The sequence below is a fragment of the Urocitellus parryii genome, chromosome 3 (genome assembly GCF_045843805.1).
Source record: "Urocitellus parryii isolate mUroPar1 chromosome 3, mUroPar1.hap1, whole genome shotgun sequence".
Classification (NCBI taxonomy): domain Eukaryota; kingdom Metazoa; phylum Chordata; class Mammalia; order Rodentia; family Sciuridae; genus Urocitellus; species Urocitellus parryii.
In genome coordinates, this window is record NC_135533.1 from 11,854,112 (window position 1) to 11,876,254 (window position 22,143).

General features: G+C 48.9%; 2 gene segments (V, D, J or C); both read right to left on the minus strand.

The window, feature by feature from the left end:
- Positions 1 to 5,319: 5,319 nt before the first annotated feature.
- On the minus strand, positions 5,320 to 10,591 carry LOC113199667 (T cell receptor beta constant 1-like). The segment is given in 6 exon segments: positions 5,320 to 5,540; positions 5,827 to 5,933; positions 6,076 to 6,093; positions 6,506 to 6,883; positions 10,156 to 10,299; positions 10,435 to 10,591. Coding segments are annotated over 6 exon segments (825 nt in total).
- A 2,896-nt stretch (positions 10,592 to 13,487) lies between these two features.
- LOC113199670 (T cell receptor beta constant 1-like) overlaps positions 13,488 to 22,143 on the minus strand; it is a 65,555-nt gene continuing 56,899 nt past the window's right edge. The window contains 5 exon segments of the C gene segment in view: positions 13,488 to 13,735; positions 14,011 to 14,117; positions 14,260 to 14,277; positions 14,690 to 15,067; positions 19,165 to 19,230. Of these exon segments, the coding sequence occupies positions 13,715 to 13,735; positions 14,011 to 14,117; positions 14,260 to 14,277; positions 14,690 to 15,067; positions 19,165 to 19,230 (590 nt within the window).

The following is a 22,143-nucleotide window of genomic DNA, read 5'->3' on the forward strand; positions in this document are numbered from 1 at the left end:
GAAAGTAAGCAAGTAGCCTCTGCACCCTTCCCCCACCAAAGAAAGACACCAACAGCATGCACCCAGGAAGGAGAATACGTGCCTCGCAGGCAGCACATGTGAACAAAACCCAGAATTCTGAGTCAAAAGTGAGCTCTGAGTCAATGGGGCCAGGAAGGAATGAAAAATTAAAAAGTTGCCCAAATGAAAACCAATATGTTGGATCTTGAGAATGAGGAGAGAAAGCTCCCTTTTGCCCTGTGGGTCAGAACCCACCTGGTGCTCAGTACTTTTTTGAACACTTCCCTTCCAAAAAGATAGAAGGATAAAAGAAAAGTTAAATGTTTTCAGAAGACAGTGACAGGGCTAAAGAGAGTATGAAGAGCTCAGAACTGTATCTGAGAACAAAGTGGAGGCAACTAGAACTGTCTAGGTTGAAAAACACCTTCAGGATAATGGTAATTATAACAACAGCTAATATTGTTGATGCTCTGCTAAGAGCTTTGCATGTCATGTGCGTTAAATAAGATAAAACCATCATGTGAAGTTAAGGTTGGGAATGAGCTCATTTTACACAAAGGAAATCTGAGTCTTGGGTGGTCACTTACCCAAGGTCACAAAGTTGGGAAGAGATGGAGCTAAGGCTTGAACCCAGGTCTCTTTGGCTTCAATGTCCATATTCTTCATAGTCAAACTTTTTAAAGCTCTGACAATTTTTTCCCTCATATATTTCTGGAGTTTTGACTAAAGGTGGGCACCCAAACTATCTTATGAAGGGCTTTCATAGGGATATAATTATGACCAGTGAGAAGGACAAGGTGAGATTTATGGATACTTAAAGAGGAAGAAATTCTTCATACAGCTGTGCTACTCAGACAAGAGTTCTCTGTCTGTGGATAGTTCGAGCCTAACTGGGGAGGAGGAGGAGAGTCAGGATTTCATTATTATGTTTCTTTACTACCCAGAGTGTCTGTGATTCCAAGATCCAGGAAAATGCAGTCCCATCAGCAAGTGCCGGGGGCAGAGGATCAAGTTGTAACTGCCACTATGGCCCAGAGCCCCGTGGGGACAGCCAGGGGTTGCTAGTGCAAAACCCACTTACTTCCATTAGTCTTGGGTCTCGTGAGGGTGTCGTAGGGACTAGGCCCACAAGAAGCTCTGGCCCAGTTTCCCCTCCAAGACCACTACTCAGGCTCTCATAGACCTCTGCCAAGAGCAGTTGCAGAACAAACTGAAGGGACTTGGAAGAGTCACAGTTGTGGGCCCATTTCAGCTTGTGTTTGCTAATTTACAGATGCCACTTGCTGTTCTTTGGGACCCCGTCTCCCCGGAGCCTTCTTAGCAGCCCAGGTGCAACAGAGGTAAAGATTATGGATGGAGATGGTAGAGAAATGCATGTCGCTGGGACTTAGGGGAAGGGTGGGGTGCACCAAATGTACCTTGCTTGTTTCAGGACAGGACCAAGAATTGTCAGAATAAACCTTACGAAGAGACAGAAAGGTGGGGTGTGTTGAGGACGTCCGTCAGAGGTTTCAGACCCATCAATAAACAGAGCAAAACAAGATGTGAGCAGAGGTGGGAGACATAGATAGGGACAGGAACAGGGAATGTTTTGCATTTGGGGCCCAGATGACATGCGTAAAGTCTCAGAATCACCTTTCTGGAAAGCACAGCAGTCTGCCACAGCAATGAGTGCACTCGAACCCAAACTGCTGTTCAGGCTGTGCCGCATTCTGCAGTGTGGGTCTTCCTACAGGCCGCTTTTTCCAGCTGCATGGTAACAGTGACCCTGTGATTAAAGTTTGAGGACTCATCCGCAGGTCAGAGGCAAACTAAGAATTGGCTTGTGGGTTTTAGCCAATCCCCATTGGCCTTCCTGACACTCTAATGTGTCTAGGGATACACACATTTCATTTTTATTTTCACACATGGTTTCAAGAAGACTCTAAGTGTAACCCTGCCCTGCAGCTTCCGTCCCTAACCAGAGTGCCCTCAAGAAGCTCCTCCTACCTGACATTTGGGGCTGTGCATCACACAGATTATTAGGGGCTCAGGTCCCACTGGCTTCTCCTTTCTGGGTCACTATAAAAGAGAGACATGGGGGGGGGGGCTGGGCAAAAGATGGAGACGCTGGTATCCAGGGCCTGTTGTCCTTAGCTCAACTTATTCTAAAATCCTCTTCCTTTCTTCTTTCCCTCTTTTTCCCCAATCACTTCCTTAAAAGAAAACAAAGTCTTTGTCCCTTGGATGTCCCCAAGACACCAAGAACGTCCCTAACTCCACAATGAACAGTGTAGTAGGAAGATCTCTATGGCTACTGTCCTGATGGGAAGGTTCTTGAGAGGACAACATCTCATGCAGCCCCGCACCACAAGACTTCCCTTCCAGCTCTGGGAAGTTCCTATGATTACCTGACCATTTGGATTATTTCATCCCATTATTAGATGACCCTTTCCTTTCCTCACGGCCACTTAAATTCGTAAAGGTCACAAGTCAGCTCCTCTCTTGAAGGGCTAGCCACGGGGAGTTCAGCTGTGCCCCACGGGATAGTGGAGTGCTCCACCACCACCCCAGGGCACTTTTCTAGAGGTGCTTTGTTCTGATTCTTTCCATCAGAAAGCATGCTTTCCCCCAACACTGGTGTCACCTGTGGAGTTTGCTGCTGCTCCTGTCCTACATTCTGCCCATACTTCCCTAATGACATGGGACTGTCATTAGCCCTGAGGTTAGAACCAGTGCACAGGCCTGGGTTGATGAATCTCTTTAGTGTCTCCACGGCAGGAATAACTCTGGACCCAAGAACTGTCTCAGAGCTTCTTGTGTCCTGGTTTTTTGAGGAAAGTCCTGGTTCCCTTCTGTCCCTACATCCCATCTGGTCAGTGACATCCTCACTCTCAGTAGGATCCCAATTGGTAAAATAAATGATATGACTGTTCTACACATAACCCATTGGTGTCACGTTTAACCTGAGGAAGAATGGAGAGGAGGCCTGGAATTGTTCCAGAAGAATATACTTAAATTCTAGATAAAGAGGTGGAGGCAGAAGAGACAACTTTCCCAGGGCTGTGAGTTGAGTGCTGGGAGCCGTGATGTTTGGGAGAGACAAGGAAAGGGCAGTAAAGACTTGGGGACTTTCCTGGGTCACTTGGGGTGTTGAGCAGGGACTAGATGGGGTTTTGACTCTCCCCATCTCTGTTACCCTGGACTGAGAGGGTGAAATGCAACTGGACTTTATCCTCTGGAGAAGATTCCTTCATTTGTTCTTCACCTTGACCTGCTGGCAAACTCTGGGTTACCCGAGCAGCAACTCTGCCACACACTCCCACCTGCTAAGGCCTCTCCTTTCAGCATCCACAAGAGAACAACCACCAAACCCTCAGAACCCATTCTCTTCTGTGAGGGGCTACCCTCCCCCACCTCTGCCCTAGTCTAGCACTACAGCTGCTCAGCCCCTCACGGCTCTGCTTGGGCAAACCCCTGTCCTTCTACACCCCAGACCCCACAACACTCCATTTTCTCCAAAGCATTTGCTCGTCCCCTCTTCTGCTTAACTTTGCATCTAATCCCTGGAAGGAATCTCCATAATATGCTTGCAGCTTCCCCAATTCCCCCCCAGGGAGGATGCAGGAGGCATCCTTTTGTGGATGCTGGTACAGGGCTAGAACCTGTTCCCTTTGCTGTTAAGCTGTTTTAGCTCCCATAGAAACAAATCAACACATAAATAGCAAAAGCAACAACCAGTTTAAAAAAGTACTACAATTTGTGACATTAAAAGATAGTTTTGACTGATGGAAGTTACTAGAATGTAATTAGCTCCTTAGGCCAACCCTGGTGAAGGACCATCCTTTCGTGGCTTATGCAAGTTGCCTCCATGACACCCCTCACCTCCACTTCTTAGAAACTGTCACAGATGTGTAGTGTCCCTGCAGAACCATGCCTGCCCAGAACCTCAGAATGTGACCTTATTTGGAAATCTGTCTCTGCAGAAGTCATTGATTAAGCTCTCTAGATGAAGTCATTTGGGATTTAAGATGAGCTTTAAATACGATGACTCATGTCTTCATAAGAGAAAGGAGAGGGGGATTTAGAAGCAGAGATACAGGAGAGAGCCCTGTAAGACAGAGGGAGAGTGATGCTGACCGAAGCCTAGGAGAGGCCGGAGTCACCAGAAGAGAGAGAAGCAAGAAATGATCCTCCTGGGAGCTGTCAGGGAGCCCAGCCCTGCTGATAACTTAATTTTGGATTTCCAGCTTCCAAATTGCAAAGAGAATAAATATATATTGTTCTAAACCAGCTTGTGACACTCTGTTACGGTACTTTGTCATGTACTTTCTTTCTGCAGCCCTAGGAAACTAAACATTGAGGAATTAAGGCAAACTCCAGTGTGTATCTGTGGGTGCTGCCCTCCCTGGAGTTTGGGGGCAGCTGCTCCAGAATCACCATGACACCAGGAACAAGTACACCACCCTGGTTGCTAATTGGGAAAAGCTTCCAGAAGAGCTGTCTTCAGAAGAACATGCCACAATGTCACCCCTTACCAGTTACTTGATCTGTGAACTATAGTTTCTATACCTGTAAAATGGGGAGATCCACACTTGCTTCCAATACTTACATGGGGCCATTTACTATTCTCTGCCTTCTCTATCTGATCACATGCGTACACTCCATAGTACAGTGTTCCATCTTCATGCAAAGTTCACCCCTGTAAGGTAACTGCCTCCACCCTATAGGTGTCCCTAACACCATGTGCTTGGGGAAGTGAGATCTCCATCCATCAAGTGCAGGAGCAGATAGAAGGGCTACCGTATGCATATGGCCTCAGCCTCCTTGGTCCTTGCTTCTGGGCGATTACTCATCCCAGATTTCACAGAACAGTTTTATCAACTCCATCTTCTCTAGGATTCCAGCCTAGATCTGCAGAGCAACACAAATCTTAAGTCCAAATCCTGAAACAAGATAAACTAGAGGTGTTCAGGACATACAGACAAAACCTAAAGGGGTAAAGAAGGACATTTGATCTGGTCCACTTGATCTCTGTCTTGTGCTGGGCAGGGTTATACTTCACCATGATCTTCCCTCTCTGTCCCTGACTTGCTGGTTTTCCAGAGTCCAGCCACTGCCTTTCAGACTAATCTCACACTGGGAACTAGGAAAGTCTGATACAGTCCACAACTTTTGGGGACCCTCATCATAATGTACAGGAGGAAAGAGTCTTAGTCAAAGGAGGCAAGATAGTCACTCTGCATGCCTTTGGACATGCTGTCTTTTGCAGGTCAGAATGGAGGTCAATGAAGGGCAGAATGCCAAAGAAATCCATGAGACACAACCAGGCCCCAAATACCCACTTTTATTGGTAAAAATTGTTTCAGATTCAGGGCTATAAGCTCAATCTTCCCAGAAGCAGAGAGAAAGATGAATATCCCAGTAGGAAGGTGATGAGAGGTGAACAGAGTAACTCTTTAGGTCCATAGGTTGGATTAGGAACAGGAGAATCAAGGTGAGGCTGGAGAACAGCTCAAGACACGGGCTCAGACCTGGCCTCAGCAATTCTTCTTCTTCACCTGAGGAAGAGAGGACATTGTCAGGGCCCAGGGGCCACAAAGCAGTGGGAGTGGAGCAGAGCGGGCAGAAGCTGGGCCTGACTAGAGGAGGCCCTTGTTTCTCCCATCCCCCAGTGACGTACTCTTAGTGAGTCTGCGTTTCCTCCTTGGCCTGCAGTCCCCTGAGGTCTCATTGGGATGACAGTGGATCAGGGCTGGAGCTGGCTCAGAGATCCCCTTACATCCCATGCATAATAATACTTCACCCCCTCCCTCCGCCCATCTGCTCCCTCACCCCTCTCCCTACCATGGCCATCAGTACCAGGGTGCTGACCAGCACAGCATACACAGTGGCCTTCCCCAGCAGGATCTCATAGAGGATGGTGGCAGACAGCACCCCTTGCTGATAGGTCACTGTTGGGACAAAGACAGAGCAGGTAAGTCCCTGAGAGCACGTGGTCTGGCCTGCCCCACACCCCACTGTCCAAGAGTTCTCTGTGCCCTGGGTCCAGAGACAAGACCAGGGAGATGAACAGAAAGGAAGCAGCTCACTCACCCGAGGTGACACCACAGTCTGAAAGAAAAGAGGGGAGAAAGATGGGTGAGAGACCTCATCTCCTTCAGCAGGTTGGAACCAAGTCAGCCTCAAGCCTGGTCCTGGCCCGTCCTCTCTGAGCCCTGGGACCATCTTTCTTCTCCTGGGACAAGGTCACCCATCATTCTGGAGTCCTATAATGAGTGGCAGCACCAAGGGGACAGAGGGGGTACCCAGGTGCTGAGCTCCATGGAGAAAGGGGCCCCTAGCTCTTAGGCTATTGGGCAGAGGATGGGGAGGAGTTAGCCCTAGGTGCCCAGCTCCCCTTCCTGATGGCCTTTAGTCCTCTTCTCCACCCCCAGCCCTGCATCTAGACTTTCTGACTGTACCTCATCTTTGTGCTCCCCTGGTGCAGCCCCATCTCCTCACAGCCTCCCCAGGCCCTGCTCACCTGCTCGGCCCCAGACCTCAGCACTGACAGTCTGGGTGATGGGTTTGGGCCTCTCCTCGGTCCACTGGTCTTTCTCTGAGAGCCCATAGAACTTCACTTGGCAGCGGAAGTGGTTGCGAGGGTTGAGCCAGAAGGTGGCAGAGACCCTCAGGCGACTGCTCAGGAAGTATCTGGAGGCATTGGCGGCACTGGAGGGCTGAGGGTCCGTGCTGACCCCATTTTGCACCTCCTTTCCATTCACCCACCAGCTCAGCTCCACGTGGTCTGGGTAGAAGTCTGTGGCCAGGCACACGAGGGTGGCCTTTTTTTTCCTGTCGATCTCTGCTTCTGATGGCTCAAACACAGTGACCTTGGGTGGGGTCACCTTCTTCAGGTCCTCTGGAAAGTGAAGTGGGGTTGGGAACAGGGCTGTTCTGAGATCACTGTGGGTCAGGTGGAGACTCTATGTGTGCATGTTTGACCCTCAAGATAATACAAAGTTCTGTTGTGGAGGGTACTGTTTGCTTTGGGGGTGCAGGGGGTCAGTGTTCCATTCCCCTCTGGTGTTCTCTCTCTTCCTTGCCTTTCCTTTGAATTCACCTGAAGAGCAGGCACTGTTCACTGACTGTCTCCCTTACATGGCTTATGAAAGGGCACTCTCTAACATTTGGGGTTGTGTCCCTTCATTGACAATTATTTATTTCTCCTCCACCAATACAAGTTTACTTGCTACTTCTCATCATTTTATATAGTAGCTATTAAAATGGAATCTTGGATAGAAATCAGAAATAACCGTAGCTGAATCCTAGAACTGATTTTTCCCATCAGTGCAAACTCAGGACAGTCTCTTTCATGTCCCTGTGTCATTTTTTTTCCTGCAGTTTCCTCTGCCTCCAAGTGCCACCCAAGTTTCTATTACATTCTTTGCTTTTCCTTGATTCCTTTTTGTTTCTGAGCAGTTCTATTAAACTGAAGCAATATACTTCTTATGAGAACCCATAGTATTCATATTCTGGGCTCTGGAGAAAATTTATTTTGTCCCTTCCTCACAGTTCTATGGATATCACCTCCTTCCAGTGCCACCTCAGTTCTGCCTGCATACTTGCAATACAGGATTACAGGCTTAGAAAGACCCAGTGCCTGATGCCACCATTTCCAAATTCTAAATATCTTTTTAATAGTAGCTCTGGCATTTTTAGTTTAAGCTGGGCCTGCAAAATTTGAAGCTGGTCCTATCTTCATATGGTCAACCTCCCTTCACCCTACCTCCTTCCTTGCTAGTTAGTTATGATTTTAGGTCTAAACTGGCAGAGACTGGGGTAAAATGATAATATCCTCACTTCTATCTTTCACTCTGTTTCAAAGACTCTGAGGTCGCTAGTACTCACACTAAATATTGTAGGTTAAACTGCCTAGAATGGGATCCTGCCAATTTCCAAGGGCAATATGGAGTGTACTTCTCTGACCTCACTCAGTCCCTATAATAAAATTAAAGTGCCTTAAGCCATGTGAGCTATTCCCTAGGATATTTACCAATACTGCTGGCAGAACAAACATAAGCAGACCCCCACTACCCCTCAAAGGATGTCTCTATGACTCTACTGGCCTGTGTGAATATAACAAGGTGCCCTAGTGAGCTGCATTCGTATTCATTCTGCTATGGACTAGCCTCAGGCCATACTGTGAGCTTCCTCTTTGCTCTTCCCAGTTACCCAGTCTACCACATACACAGCCCTCCACCCTGTTTCTATATTACGCAGAAATTGAAGCTCACATTTGCCTTTTTCTTTTTACCTTTTTTACCTTTCTTTTTCTTTTTACCTTTTTCTTTTCTTTTCATCTGACCCTAGTCTAAATAATTTCTAAATGACTAAAATGCCAGGGATTTGGACCCAGCTTCATCTGGCTCAAAGTTTATCTTTCTCTACCCGGCTGGTCACAGGAATCTAGAATTTCCTCAGGGCACACTTTAGTGAAGCTGAACCAGCCCCATTGGATCCAGCTTAATGACAGTTGGTGCCTGGAGTTGTGCTTATCATACAGTCTGGGTTAGTACACCAAGACTGTGAGTTATTTCTCTGGCTTCAGGGTTCTCAGCAGGTGGTGTTTAAGGTCCCTTTCATTCCCAGAGCCTAAGATCTTCCAGGGAATTTTTCTCACCTCTCAGGCAAAATAACTGCATTTAAACCTGTGTTTGTGATAAGTGAACAGAAAGTGTGAGCTAGAGTGAGTGACAGAGATTTCAGGCTAGTAGGGGTGGGATTTTCATCTAGGGACTAAATACATCCCAGAAGCTAGGTGCCCCCATTCCTGCCTGCACCTGTTTAATGACCAGCTATGAGCAGCATGGACACTGGGCCTCCACCCCTGCTTCAGGGGTCCCACACACTTAGGAGGAAAGAGATGGAGGGGTTTTAATATAATTTTAAATCTATACTGCCCAGCCTCGGCTTGTTTTCTTGTTTTGATTCTTCTTTACCGACTCATGCTTATCTGGCTGCGGTGTTGGCTTCCCTGTTCCACTCTTGTCTGGCAGCCTTTTTCTTCTCTTTTCAACTGACCCTAGTCTAAATAATTTCTGCCCCAACACCTGTCCGGAGCCCCGCTTTGGCGGGCACTACCCTCTAGGTTCATTCCTGCTGTTTCTGCGCATTCAATTCTTTTTGCTTCTTAGCAGACATATCTCCCTCTACCTAGTCCCCAACCAGGCTTGCCCTTCTCTTTTTCTCTAGTCTAGCGGTTCTCGGGAAGGGAGTCCTACTCTCTGTCGCCCAGCCTGTCCCTAAATATCTCAGAAAAAGAGAGAAATTGGCCATGTCCTGTGTCCAGGTTCCTAGACCCTGAGCACCTCCCTACCCAACCTGTTCTTCACCAAGCTGCGGAGAAGCCGGGAGGTGAATTTGCAAAGCTGACCCCGGATCGCTAACTCTCTGCGGGCCCACAGCTCCCCTCCACCCCGCACCCATCAGGGGGACCAAGGGGCTCAGATAGGAAGGTGGGGGTCACGCGCGAACCTCACCTATGACCGTGAGCCTGGTGCCGGGACCGAAGTACTGTTCGTAGGAACACGGAGGCACAGCCCCGCGCGCAAACCCCCAGCAGCGCCCTGAGCCACTTCCCACCCCAGGGTCCCAGCCCCGGGTCCCAGCTCCGGGACCGGTTGGCTGGAGCGCGGTTCCGGGGGGAAAAAGGTTCAGAGGAGCGGGAGCAGCCCCCGGACCTCGCCCTCATCCATCCCGATCGGCTCCGGAGCTGCAGGTCCCCCGACACTCACCCAGTACGGTCAGCCGGCTGCCAGCCCCGAAAGTCAGGGTACCGGCTCCAGAGCACAGCCCGGGGGCTCCCCACAAAAACTGGACCCGAGCGACCAGCTCCCGCCACCGTCCCCGCCCGCCGCCGCTCACCTAGCACCAGCAGCCGCGTGCCTGGCCCGAAGTACTGGGTCCCTTGGTTCACGGCCCCCGAGCCCGGCACAAAAACCCGTGCCACAGTCCCACCCTGTCCCAGGCCGCTGCCCCGGCTCACCTAGCACCGACAGCCGGGTTCCGGCACCGAAGTACTGAGTGTTTTGGCTCACAGCCTCCCAGAGCGGCACAAAAACTGGCGGCACTCCGGCGTCCCCCGAGGGCCCCCCACTCCCGCACCCCGGTTCCCCGTGTGCCCCCGCTTACCTAGCACCGTCAGCCGAGTTCCTGGGCCAAAATACTGAGTATCTGAGCTCACAGCCTCCAGGCCCAGGACAAAAACCCGCCCGGCCTCTCGCTCCTGCTGTCCCAGCCCCAGCCAGGTCCCTACCCACCCTGAGAGCTCCAGCGCTCCCCCAGAACCCGGACCAGGGGTCTTTGGGCTCAGGCGCCGAGGAGCGGCTCTAAGCGCAGCCTCACAGGGAGCCCCCCAGCTACCCACCTCTCTCCATCCCACCCCACCATATCGTCCAGCTTCCTCCTTACCCAGTACAGTGAGCTTGGAGCTTGCCCCAAAGAACCACTGTGAGCGAACTGTGTTCCCACAGCCCTGGGATCCCGTCACAAACCCCCGCTTTCCCCGCTGAAGGGCACTCGATGGTCCGGAGCCCACTCCCCTAAGTTGGCCAGGGTTCAGGGGCATCCAGGCTGATCAGCCACTTCTCCTGGAAGCTACCTGCCTTACCTAGCACGGTGAGCCGGGTCCCTGATCCGAAGAACTGCTCGGCATAGGAGCACAGTGGCAAGGAGCTGTCAAGAATTCCTGCTCCTTGCCTTCCTCACTAAGGCCAGGAGAAGGGGAAAGGCTCGCCCTCCCTCTCCTGGGTTTTCCACTTCCCACCTCTAGACTTAATTGGACAAAGTAAAGGACATTGCAGAGGTCACTCCTGATTTGTAGATGAGAATTCACTTGGTTTGGGGATGATACAGTGAAGGTGAAATCGGATGGGGTGTTGGTAGTGTTGGGTAGCCTGGAGGGTTTCAGACTAAACCCTGCCTCTTACTGATTATATAACCTGTAACCTCTCTGACCTCAGTTTCTTCATCTGAAATATGGGATAGTATCTTTTCTACAAGGTTTTTACGAGTTTTAATTATATTTGATGCAGTCACAAGTACTTTGCCAAGGGCAAGTTTTATGAAAAATGCTGAATAGCAACTCTACTTAGTTGCCTTGCGCTTCTCATTTAAGGAAAGCTGTGAGCAGGGAGATACACAGGTATCACTCAGTCTTGGACCCTGCTAGACAACAGTAGGGACCAGCAGCACAGACCTCTGCCCATCTGGTAGCTGCTTTCCCCTGGCTAGAGGGTATATTTTCTGGGTCAGGGCTTTTTGTAAAAGCATCTCCTCTACTTGAATCATTGTGCTCCCCCCACTCCCCACAATGTTATATTATGATACAAAAATGTTTCTTCCCCATTGGTGCTCCTCCCCCAGCCACTGGGCAGAGGCAGAAGGTGCAGGTGGCAGAGGTTAGTCTGAGTGGGGCTAGGCAAACACAAACCCAAGGTAAATCTATTTGGGGGAGGGGCTTGTGGCTGGTTATTGTGCTAGTGGTGGTGTGGGAATGAGGGCAAAGAGCCCCTCCCTGGAACATGCGCCATTCTGAGGAGACCATCTATGTCATTGGGTCTCCCTTCTGGGATTCACTGTGCCCACCTGCTCAAACTGGCATTTATAGTGAAGTAGATGAGAGTGGGGGAGGGGAGGACAACTTTAACAGAGCAATCCATGATGCAGGTGATGGCAACTTGAGGCACAAGGACAAACAACTCAGAAAGCGCAATAATTCCTATTGCTTCCTGGACAAAGTCCACACTCCTTATTTATTTTTTCCACAGGTATTTAGTGAGCATCTATTCTGCATCAGCCCGCATGCTATTTGCAACAGTCAGAGTAATTTTGATTACTCCTACCTCTGAGCCTTCCACCTAAATTGATAGACCTAATATGTTTGGGCTTTTGTTCATACCTCTAACTTGGTATTACCACTCTCTATTGGACGGCGGAGCCCGATTCTTCCTTTGAAGAGTTTACCACCTCTTCAGACTCTTCCCTGATTATCCCAGCCCAAGTTAATTGCCAGTCTCTGCATGTTAGTGGACAGCTCAATCGCTGTTTCAATGCATGTTCTTGTATTCCAGGTCTTTGTAGTCGTGACTTAGCTCCTTTATGAACTGGGGGACTATAATTGGGATCCCTTTATTTTCTTGGAGGTCAAAAGCAAATCACTGCAATGACACGTGTTCAATGAGTAGGTGTGTAAATATATTCATATGTATACATATGTGTACATATATGCACAGACACCTTTTGAAAACATGCATGTGTTGCATTAGAGAGAAACAGCTGTGTGGTGTAGAGAGATGGCTATGTCAGAAAGGACTAGTGATGATACTCCTGAATTGGGTCACTTTGGGTTCACTGTTTATTCACTGACTATTCAGATTCCTATCTGGTGTCTACACTGAACCAAGGCATCAGGCCATATTCCAGGGATACTATCATAAAACAAAAGAACCTCCCAGTCAAATGGGGGTATCAGACAAGAGGTCGTTTCCATTAAGTGTGTTGAGTCAGGAAGGGGAGGCATCCTCTGCATCAGGCACTGGGATGGTGTAGTTCATCCAGTCTCAGGGGAGAAAAGGGGAAATACAGGACGATGAAGGGCCTGAGAGGCTTTTGGGAAGGAAAGAGATCGAAGCCAGATCCTGAAGGCCAAGTAGAAGTCATGAGAGAGAAAGAGTGCTGTCATTCCAGCCAGGATGGATAGGAGTATCCTGTACCCAGTGACCTGAGCAAGAGGCTTAGGGGTCCAGACATAGGAAGATGGGTGGGTAAGCACGGAATAATGAGATAGAGTTTATACTCTCATCTGTATGCCACCTAAAAGACTGGGACTACATCACCACAGTGACCAGGAGACAACGGAGAGCTTCCCAGAGGTCTCTAGACCTAGACATAGGGCTGATTTTTTGGTTTTAGAGAACTTTATTTTCTATCCTTATAGGCAATCATTTTCACACCAATATAATCAACTAAAGGGAAATTCATCAACAGATTGTAACTTAAACTGTAAGACACATCTTCCACTGAAAATAAGTTTCCAAGTCAGTGCATTCTCTTATTGTCAGCTGGGAAACCTACGTGGTGAACTAATGGAGAACCAGTGTAATCTAGGAAGTGACTGGAAGGATATTGGGTGACATATAGGGAACCAAGCCTTGTCAACAAGGATTATATGACCAGTTGACAGATGGACACATTTGTATGGGTCTGCTGTTCCTTGGAGCACATTTGTCCAGGGAAGGAGAGAAAATTGCTGTACTCAGCCTCTCCATAGACTATTCTGGGTATAATGTCTTCAACTCCCATTACCACCTTTTCACATTTAATTAATCTTTCCTGTCAATCACAGGTGGGTCCCTGACTTTTGTGACTGGAGGGTTCTGCATTTTCTTGAAAGCCTGCTGTTTCTATCCTGACTAAATGGGAAGAGCCATGGGGAATTCTGAGACAGAAAAGAAGCAGAAATATCACGTTAGGCCGAAACAGGACATTTTATTTGTTTGATCATCTAAGCATTCTAGGATTCCTTTGGGTTAGGGAAATTTAAGCAAAAATGATCAAGTGAGCATGCCTATAGGGGATAGATATTGGGGTCAGGAGAGGGATGACATCCCTTCAGAAGCATTGGCAAAAGGAGAATCCATGCAGCGCCATATTGGGTTGAAAGTTCCTGGCTGCACCTCCAGAGATAGCTTCAGGAATCCTTTCTCTTGACCTGCAGCAGGGGAGGTGGGGATTAAGAAGAAGTGGAAGGACCATTGACCAAACAAACAGTAAGTCTCCTCACAAACCCACTGGTTGTTTGGGGAACCACAGAATTTTCTTCCTATTAGGACTCTGGAGTCTCAGGTTGTCTTTCGATGTATATGAGTAAAGCTCCTTCCTTCCCTACCACCCGTAAATGATCCTGAGGGTCTCTATATCTGTGCTTCCGAGTTTGGGTTATGAGATTTCCTATACAGGCCTGCCCCATCCCACCCTCCTCCTTACCATGGCCATCAGCACCAGGGTGCTGACCAGCACAGCATACACAGTGGCCTTCCCCAGCAGGATCTCATAGAGGATGGTGGCAGACAGCACCCCTTGCTGATAGGTCACTGTTGGGACAAAGACAGAGCAGGTAAGTCCCTGAGAGCACGTGGTCTGGCCTGCCCCACACCCCACTGACCAAGAGTTCTCTGTGCCCTGGGTCCAGAGACAAGACCAGGGAGATGAACAGAAAGGAAGCAGCTCACTCACCCGAGGTGACACCACAGTCTGAAAGAAAAGAGGGGAGAAAGATGGGTGAGAGGCCTCATCTCCTTCAGCAGGTTGGAACCAAGTCAGCCTCAAGCCTGGTCCTGGCCTGTCCTCTCTGAGCCCTGGGACCATCTTTCTTCTCCTGGGACAAGGTCACCCATCATTCTGGAGTCCTATAATGAGTGGCAGCACCAAGGGGACAGAGGGGGTACCCAGGTGCTGAGCTCCATGGAGAAAGGGGCCCCTAGCTCTTAGGCTATTGGGCAGAGGATGGGGAGGAGTTAGCCCTAGGTGCCCAGCTCCCCTTCCTGATGGCCTTTAGTCCTCTTCTCCACCCCCAGCCCTGCATCTAGACTTTCTGACTGTACCTCATCTTTGTGCTCCCCTGGTGCGGCCCCATCTCCTCACAGCCTCCCCAGGCCCTGCTCACCTGCTCGGCCCCAGACCTCAGCACTGACAGTCTGGGTGATGGGTTTGGGCCTCTCCTCGGTCCACTGGTCTTTCTCTGAGAGCCCGTAGAACTTCACTTGGCAGCGGAAGTGGTTGCGAGGGTTGAGCCAGAAGGTGGCAGAGACCCTCAGGCGACTGCTCAGGAAGTATTTGGAGGCATTGGCGGCACTGGAAGGCTGAGGGTCCGTGCTGACCCCATTTTGCACCTCCTTTCCATTCACCCACCAGCTCAGCTCCACGTGGTCTGGGTAGAAGTCTGTGGCCAGGCACACGAGGGTGGCCTTTTTTTTCCTGTCGATCTCTGCTTCTGAAGGCTCAAACACAGTGACCTTGGGTGGGGTCACCTTCTTCAGGTCCTCTGGAAAGTGAAGTGGGGTTGGGAACAGGGCTGTTCTGAGATCACTGTGGGTCAGGTGGAGACTCCATGTCTGCATGTTTGACCCTCAAGATAATACAAAATTCTGTTGTGGTCGATACTCTTGGCTTGGGGTCACTGTCCCCACCTCTGTCGCTCTCCTTCTATCCTTATCTCATGGATAGGTACTGCTTACTGCACACCCCCATCTCCCTAAGGACGTGATTTTTTTTTTTTTTTTGCTTTTGTTATTTCTCTTACTCTGGGACTTTTTTGCTGATCTTTCAAAAAAACTTATCAGTCTGGTTTTTTCCTAATTCAGCATCTTGCTCAGAACATGGATAATGATTTTCAGACTCAGAAGCAGTCAGTGTACCATTTAGTGAGCCTGGATTTTGAGGCAGAAAATTCCCATCAGCAGCATGATGGTAGGAATCAAATTTATTTTTTTTCTAATTATCATTTTTCTTTTTTTAAAAGTGTGGTATTGGGCTGGGGATGTGGCTCAAGCAGTAGCTCGCTCGCCTGGCATGCGTGTGGCCCGGGTTCGATCCTCAGCACCACATACAAACAAAGATGTTGTGTCCGCCGATAACTAAAAAATAAATATTAAAATTCTCTCTCTCTCCCTCTCTCTCTCTCACTCTCTCTTAAAAAAAAAAAGTGTGGTATTAGTTTGTTTCAACAATACCACAGGTTGGAATCAGCCTTTCTTGCCCAGAAGACACACTTTCCTCATTGTATTTATTTTTCAAGCGGGTGTGGTGACTTGTCCAGAATGGCTATACTTCTATGAAAGACCTTGTGCATTATGAAAAATAGTCAAAGCCTGATTGCTGTTATAAACAAATCACCAGGTCCGTCGGCCATTTCAGCAAAAGGCTCACACTGGAAATCTCTGGGCACTTTTACACGCTTGGCAGATGAGAGGGAAGAATTTCTGGAATCATTGGAAGGCATTACCTCATGTGATGCCTCATTAGGAACGGAAGGGACCATATCCACTATGCATGCACCTGCTCTTTTGCCAGAGTTTGCTGCCCTGGTTGGCTCTGCTCTGACCATAGTACATAAATGTGCCATGCCAAGGTGACTCCACTCTGTCTAAATTTGAGAAATGTTTGGGAAATTTGAGGCACAGGTTTGGAAAAAGACAAACACTATGATGATGCAGGGATGAAAATTAACACAAATGCAAGTTGTCAAATCAGTTGAATCCTTTATAAAGGATTTTTACCCATTTTACATCTCTTAGGGAGCTAGAGATGATTGAAGTCATCTTTCAAATGGAATGAACCATCATACCCTATGCTGGGACCCATTCCATTGAACCCAGGACTTGGAATTCAGTAATTAGCACTTTCAATTAAATTTTTTGGCTTGAGCCCCTACCCGCAGGGCACTGTCTTCCCAGGGACCCATCCTGACATGACCTGGTATCCCATTATTTCAGTACTGTCTGTTTCCAGCCCATTCCCCTCACACACCTGCTTCTTCCAAAGCATGGCAATGGCTCTGTTAGGGTTTCAGGATGGCCCTTTACCCCAACGTCCCAGTGAAAATGTTGAGATCTGAGAAAATAGGGTCTCCAAACTAATTTTTTTTTTTTGCCTTTATACTTAACCTGTTGCTGAGATGGGGTAAGTTTCCTGTTGTAACGGTCTATTGAGACTTCTCTCCCTGATACCCACCAAGCACAGCACACTCAGAGACTCCCTGCTGCTCCTGCAGTGCTATGACATGGACTATGTCCCCAGGCCTCAGGAGCAGCCCTTAAACCACGCTGGCCTCACCAGCCTGGGCCCTACTGCCTCCAGGGCAATTCAGCCACCCCAGAGAGATGAACGTGGCTCTTCTGAGACTGGCAGGGGCAGACAGGAGGAGAGTCAAGCAAGCCCACAGGTCTGTGCTGGAGGTTTATGTTGGGAAGGAGTTTAATGTAGGTAACAGAGCTAAGTAACCAAAATGGGGTCAACAATGCAGAAATGGAGAAAGGAGAGGAAGGAAAGAATGGAGATGAGCAGATAGAAAAAAGAAAACAAAGCAACACACCTAGTAGGGAGGTAGAGGTAAGGGAAGTCCCAGAGAGCAAACAGAAAGAGAGCAAACATAAAGCCCGAAGGTGAAGGAAGAGGCTCTCAGGCTGGAAGCTGCGGCAGACACAGAACAGCAAGCGACTGGGTCCTGGGAAGGTAGGAGAGGGCGCCTGGCTGCAGAGCTCTGATATCTAAGCTTATGCCCAACACCCTTCCCAGATCACTGTGGTCAGAACAAGCACCTCTAGACAGAAATGGAGCCCCCATACCTGTCACAGTGAGCCTGGTACCAGTCCCAAAGAAGAGAGGCGAAGTATTGGCGCACAGCTACAGGTGGCTGGGTAAAACCCTGTTGGGGGTTCCGGCCAGAGGCAAGCCTTTGCTCCCCAGAGCAGAGGGCCGGCCGCCTTTCTCTGCCTGCACTCAGGGCAGCAGTCCATTAGGAAGAATGCCTAAGCATACTATGCAGTGAGAGGAGAGGGAAGGACAGGAGGGACGGGTCGAAGAGGTTTAGGGGGAGCAGACCCACGCACGAGAAGGAAAGATGAGCAAAGAAAGTAGGAGCGGATCACAGACTGAAGACTCAGAGGACAGAAACAGAGGTGCCGACCCAGCCCCACCAACCCTGGCAAGTCAAGGAGTAAAGGAATCACCAAGTCCCCGTCTACCAGTGCTGGGAGAAGCAGAAGCGGAGACTGACTCTGAAGGACAGTGGCCCTACCACCCCAGTCCTGCAGCTTACCTAGGACAGAGAGTCGAGTCCCCTCTCCAAAATGCTGTGCCTGGTTGTAACACAGTAAAACACAAGGGTGGAAAACCCCAGGGAGCTGCTGGAGTGGACTCTACCCTCCTACTCTCTCTTAGCCCAAACCCTGGCTGTGTCCTCAGTGCCTGTCCCCTCCAGAGTCCTCCTAGAACTCCGACGTAACAAGGCACTACTCCAAAATAAACCTTTTACGTACCTAAGACAGTCAGCTTGGTTCCATTGCCGAAATAGAGTTTTTCGTTGGTGGCACAACACGACAGCCTGGCAGAAAAACTGCCCCCTCCTCCTGCCGGCCATTCCCTCCCCCCAAGCCTACCACCTGCTCACCTCTCCCCGTCTGTGGAGAATTTTACATCTGAAGTGGAGGGCAGGGCAGACAACCTTAAATGCCATGATTAGGGGACAAATGTGCCCTATGGGGTCCCCATCCTTCTCTCTGTGTCTGTCTCCTTTCTGTGTGAAGGAGACAAAGAGCAGGACCATGAAGATGGTAAGGGCAGAATCCCTGCCACCTATCTTGGTCAGAACAGGCACCTTGAAGGAACAGGAGATGGACAAGGTGACTCCTTCCTTCTGCCTCCCTAGTACCGTACCCATGAAATGTTGGATATGGATTCCCTCCATGTCTGCATCCAGACAAGAATTCAGATCTTCCCAATAAAAATACATTGTAACCCAGGCCCATGAAATAGAGGCTCCATCTGGTCCCCAGCCCTCCAACCCTGATTTACTTACCTACAACAGTGAGCCGGCTTCCCTCCCCAAAATAGACCGTGTTTCCAGAACACAGCCTCCTGGGTCCACTTCAAAACCTCCCCTTGTCTGCTGAGCTCAGCTGGGATTCAGGGAGAGGCTGGGTGTTCACGGTCTCTTTCCTCACACAGAACACCTTGCTTCACACACTCCCATGCCCTTCCAGAGCCTGCCCAGGACCCTCGCAGGCGAGGAACAGAGACACAGCATGGCCTGCTCCAAGACTAGGGCGAGGAAAAACAGAAGCCCCTCTAGACCTACTGGCCAACGAGGGAGATGGACAAGTTGGCAGCTCCTTCATCACTGCCCGGTTCTCAGTCCCCTACCTGGGGAGGGACAGCACCATTGCCTTTTTCTTGGCCTGCCGCCTTCCATCCCAGACTTAGCTCTGACTCCACCAAAAATCTACAGACCACCTGGGTGGATTTGCCCTCCCGGGGAGCCTCCTCTGAACTCAGTCCCCAACACGAGAGGGCCTCTCCTTCATATTTTGACAGCTCCCAGAACAGAGTCTACCCTCATCGAACAAGCCCACAGAGCCTTACCTATGACCGTGAGCCTAGTTCCCGAGCCGAAGGTATACTCATAGTTGGCACATCCAAATATAGCCGCTCAAAAATGGACACCTGAGGCCCACTTTTCCCAATAAGGGAGCTGAAAATTTACCCGAGGGGTACCTTACCTACAACCGTGAGCCTCGTGCCTTCTCCAAAGAAGCCTTCTGTGTTTGCACGGAGACGTGGGGCAAGGAGGAAAATACAGTCCATGTGCAGAGAGAGGAAGCCCTGGGTAGGATCTGAAGGACCTGGATGGGGAATGCCCTCTTCTGCTTTGTAGATTTTTGTGTAGAACAACGTTTTCAACGCTTTACTCTTGGGACCACGGAACATGACAGGGAACTTCTGCCCCTTTCTGGAAGGATACCCATCCAAAAGCTCCCTCTCTGAGGGCCCATTCAAGGGACTCAGGTGTGCAGAGCAGGCCAGGGGCCCAGAACCTGTGACGACTGCATCTGTCAAGGGCTGGGTATCCCTGGGGTCCTCTGGAATCCTCTATAGAACCTCTGACGCACCTTCCCATGACCTGGGCTTGGCAAGAAGGGATCTCCCCGCATCCTTCACCTGTGGCGCCACGGAGGAATTCTTGTCCCTGGGTTCTTTCTGCATGGGATGCTCCAGTTCTGATCTGGGCCTGTCTTTGTCCATGACCTTGGCCTGGCATGGGGTCAGGTGTCAGGCAGAAGCCTTCTGAGCCCAACCACACCTGGGCCTGGGACCCAGGAGATGAACAGAAGGGCTGTGGATGTCGGGACAGGCGGGAAGGTTTTTGTAAAGGCTTCCCATAGAATTGAATCACTGTGGCCCCCCCTGTCCCCACAATGTTACAGCTTTATACAAAAAGGGCTCCTCCCATGACCCCACCCCTCAGAGGCTGCAGAAACCACCAGAGCAGCTGCTTCTTGGAGGGGGTAGAGACAGGAGGGGCAGGGGACATCACCCCCCATTGTGGGGAGATGGTGGGGCACAGACCAGGCTGGGGGCTCCCTTCGTACCCCACTTGGGGGCTGTGTGACTTATAGAAATGTTTGCTGAGGGGGCTGGTTTCCCTGGTATCCACCCCTTACCAAGCTGTTGTCACAGCAGGGAGCTACCCTGTCACGGAAGTCCCAGAACCACCCCTCACCTCAGCCCCGCCCCAAGAACAGACCCCTCTGGACTCAGACTGTCTCTTTAGCCGATCCTGAGCCTCTCAGGTGGTCAGCTGGGTCCCAGAGTTCTGTGGAAAATTGACCACAAGCTACAGGGAGCAAGGACTGTTCTAGATACAGGAAACAATAGCTGTATTTCCAGGGACCAGTTTGGAATGAGAGGAGATCACAGGCAGCGTCAGCCATCCTGACCTTCACTGTTGGCCTCAGAAGCTCAGTTAGGTAAAGGGAGCAGGGGAAATCCTGTGGGGGCTGGATGGAGAGCACCTTCAAGGCCACTCCAAGGTCACAGCCTTTGTGCTCTCTTCCCTGAAGGATGGAGACATTTTAAGTTCCCGCAGGTATCATTTCCCCTCAGGTACAAGATGACTTTGAAATTTAACTTGCATTTGGGCGGCCTGGATACCTCTCCCCAGATGATACTTCCTTTTTTTTGCTATGACTTAAAATCCAGATGAAGGAAAAAGTCAAACGTGACTAAATAATAATGACACATTTGCAGAGAAAAATAGAAAAAAAAAATCAAAAGAACGTGGGGGAGAGATTTGCAATTCACGCCCTCTGTGCTATTTCCCCCAACATGTGATAAACTCCTAAAAATCAAGAAAATAATCCAACAGCCCTATAAAAAAGGGCAAACAGCAGATGGTTCAGAGGAAAAGAAATTGAAATGGTACTTAACTATAGGGGAAAACTATCACAGCAATAATGTAAAGTAAAAATCCATTGAAATAATACTTTTCACCAATTAGACTGACAAAATGAAATCCTGAAGGCCGTCCTTCCCAGGTAGCATTTGGTGAAATAAACACATTAACATGCTGTTTTGCTGGTAGGAATGCAAATGACACACCTCATGTGAAGCAATTTAGAAGCAAAAGCATTTGCCTTTTCACCCAAAAGTCCCACTAGGGGAATTTATATTGTAAACACTGCTGCATACAATTGAAGGCGGGAGAGATATTTGCACCGTTTAGAAAAGTAAAATATTGGGAAAAACTCAGAACAGGATGGGATCAATAAACTCTGATGTTCCCATAATGGAATAGTATTAAATGCTAAAAAATTAATAAGATGCTTGGAAAGATCTTGAAGATAAATCATTAACTGGAAAAGAGCAAGCTGCAGAACTGCATAGACGTATTCTGCCATTTTGTCCAACAAAGGTGGAAAACGAGAAATATACATTTGTTTAGTTGATTTTTTACAAAGAAACATGGGAAGGATACAAAAGAAACTGGTAAGAGTGAATACCTATGAAGGATGAATGGGCAAGGGCAGGGACAGTGAAAATACAGGTTACATCTCTCGGTATTAACTTCATTGTGTTATTTCTATTTTGAGACTAGATGACTATACTATTTAAAATCAAACTTAAATTAATAAAATTTAAACAAGAAAGAGAAACAAAATATTACTTTGAATAGTGTATGAAAATATCCTACTTAAAAAAGCAATGCTTACTTAATTTACAAAGCCATTGTTTTTTCCCAAAGAGGATCACTTTATATAAGGAGCAAATTCATGGTCATGAATTCAGGGATCAGTGGAATTCCTAGTCCTGTAGGAAGCTTGGGAGAAATGCAGACTTCTAATGAATCCTTATGAGCTTGAGTTAAAATCTCTATGATTAGGTTTACCAACATATTTAAATTAAAAAACAGGGAGAAAATTCTCCTGGGTATTTTTGTCATAGTGCCAAGCATGGGACCCATAGTTGGTTCCCTGATGGAAACTGGACAGGTGTAAGCCCTGGAGAATATCAGAGTGCTAGCCAGGGGTGCCCTAAACTGGGTACAAGGCCTGGGTCTTAGAA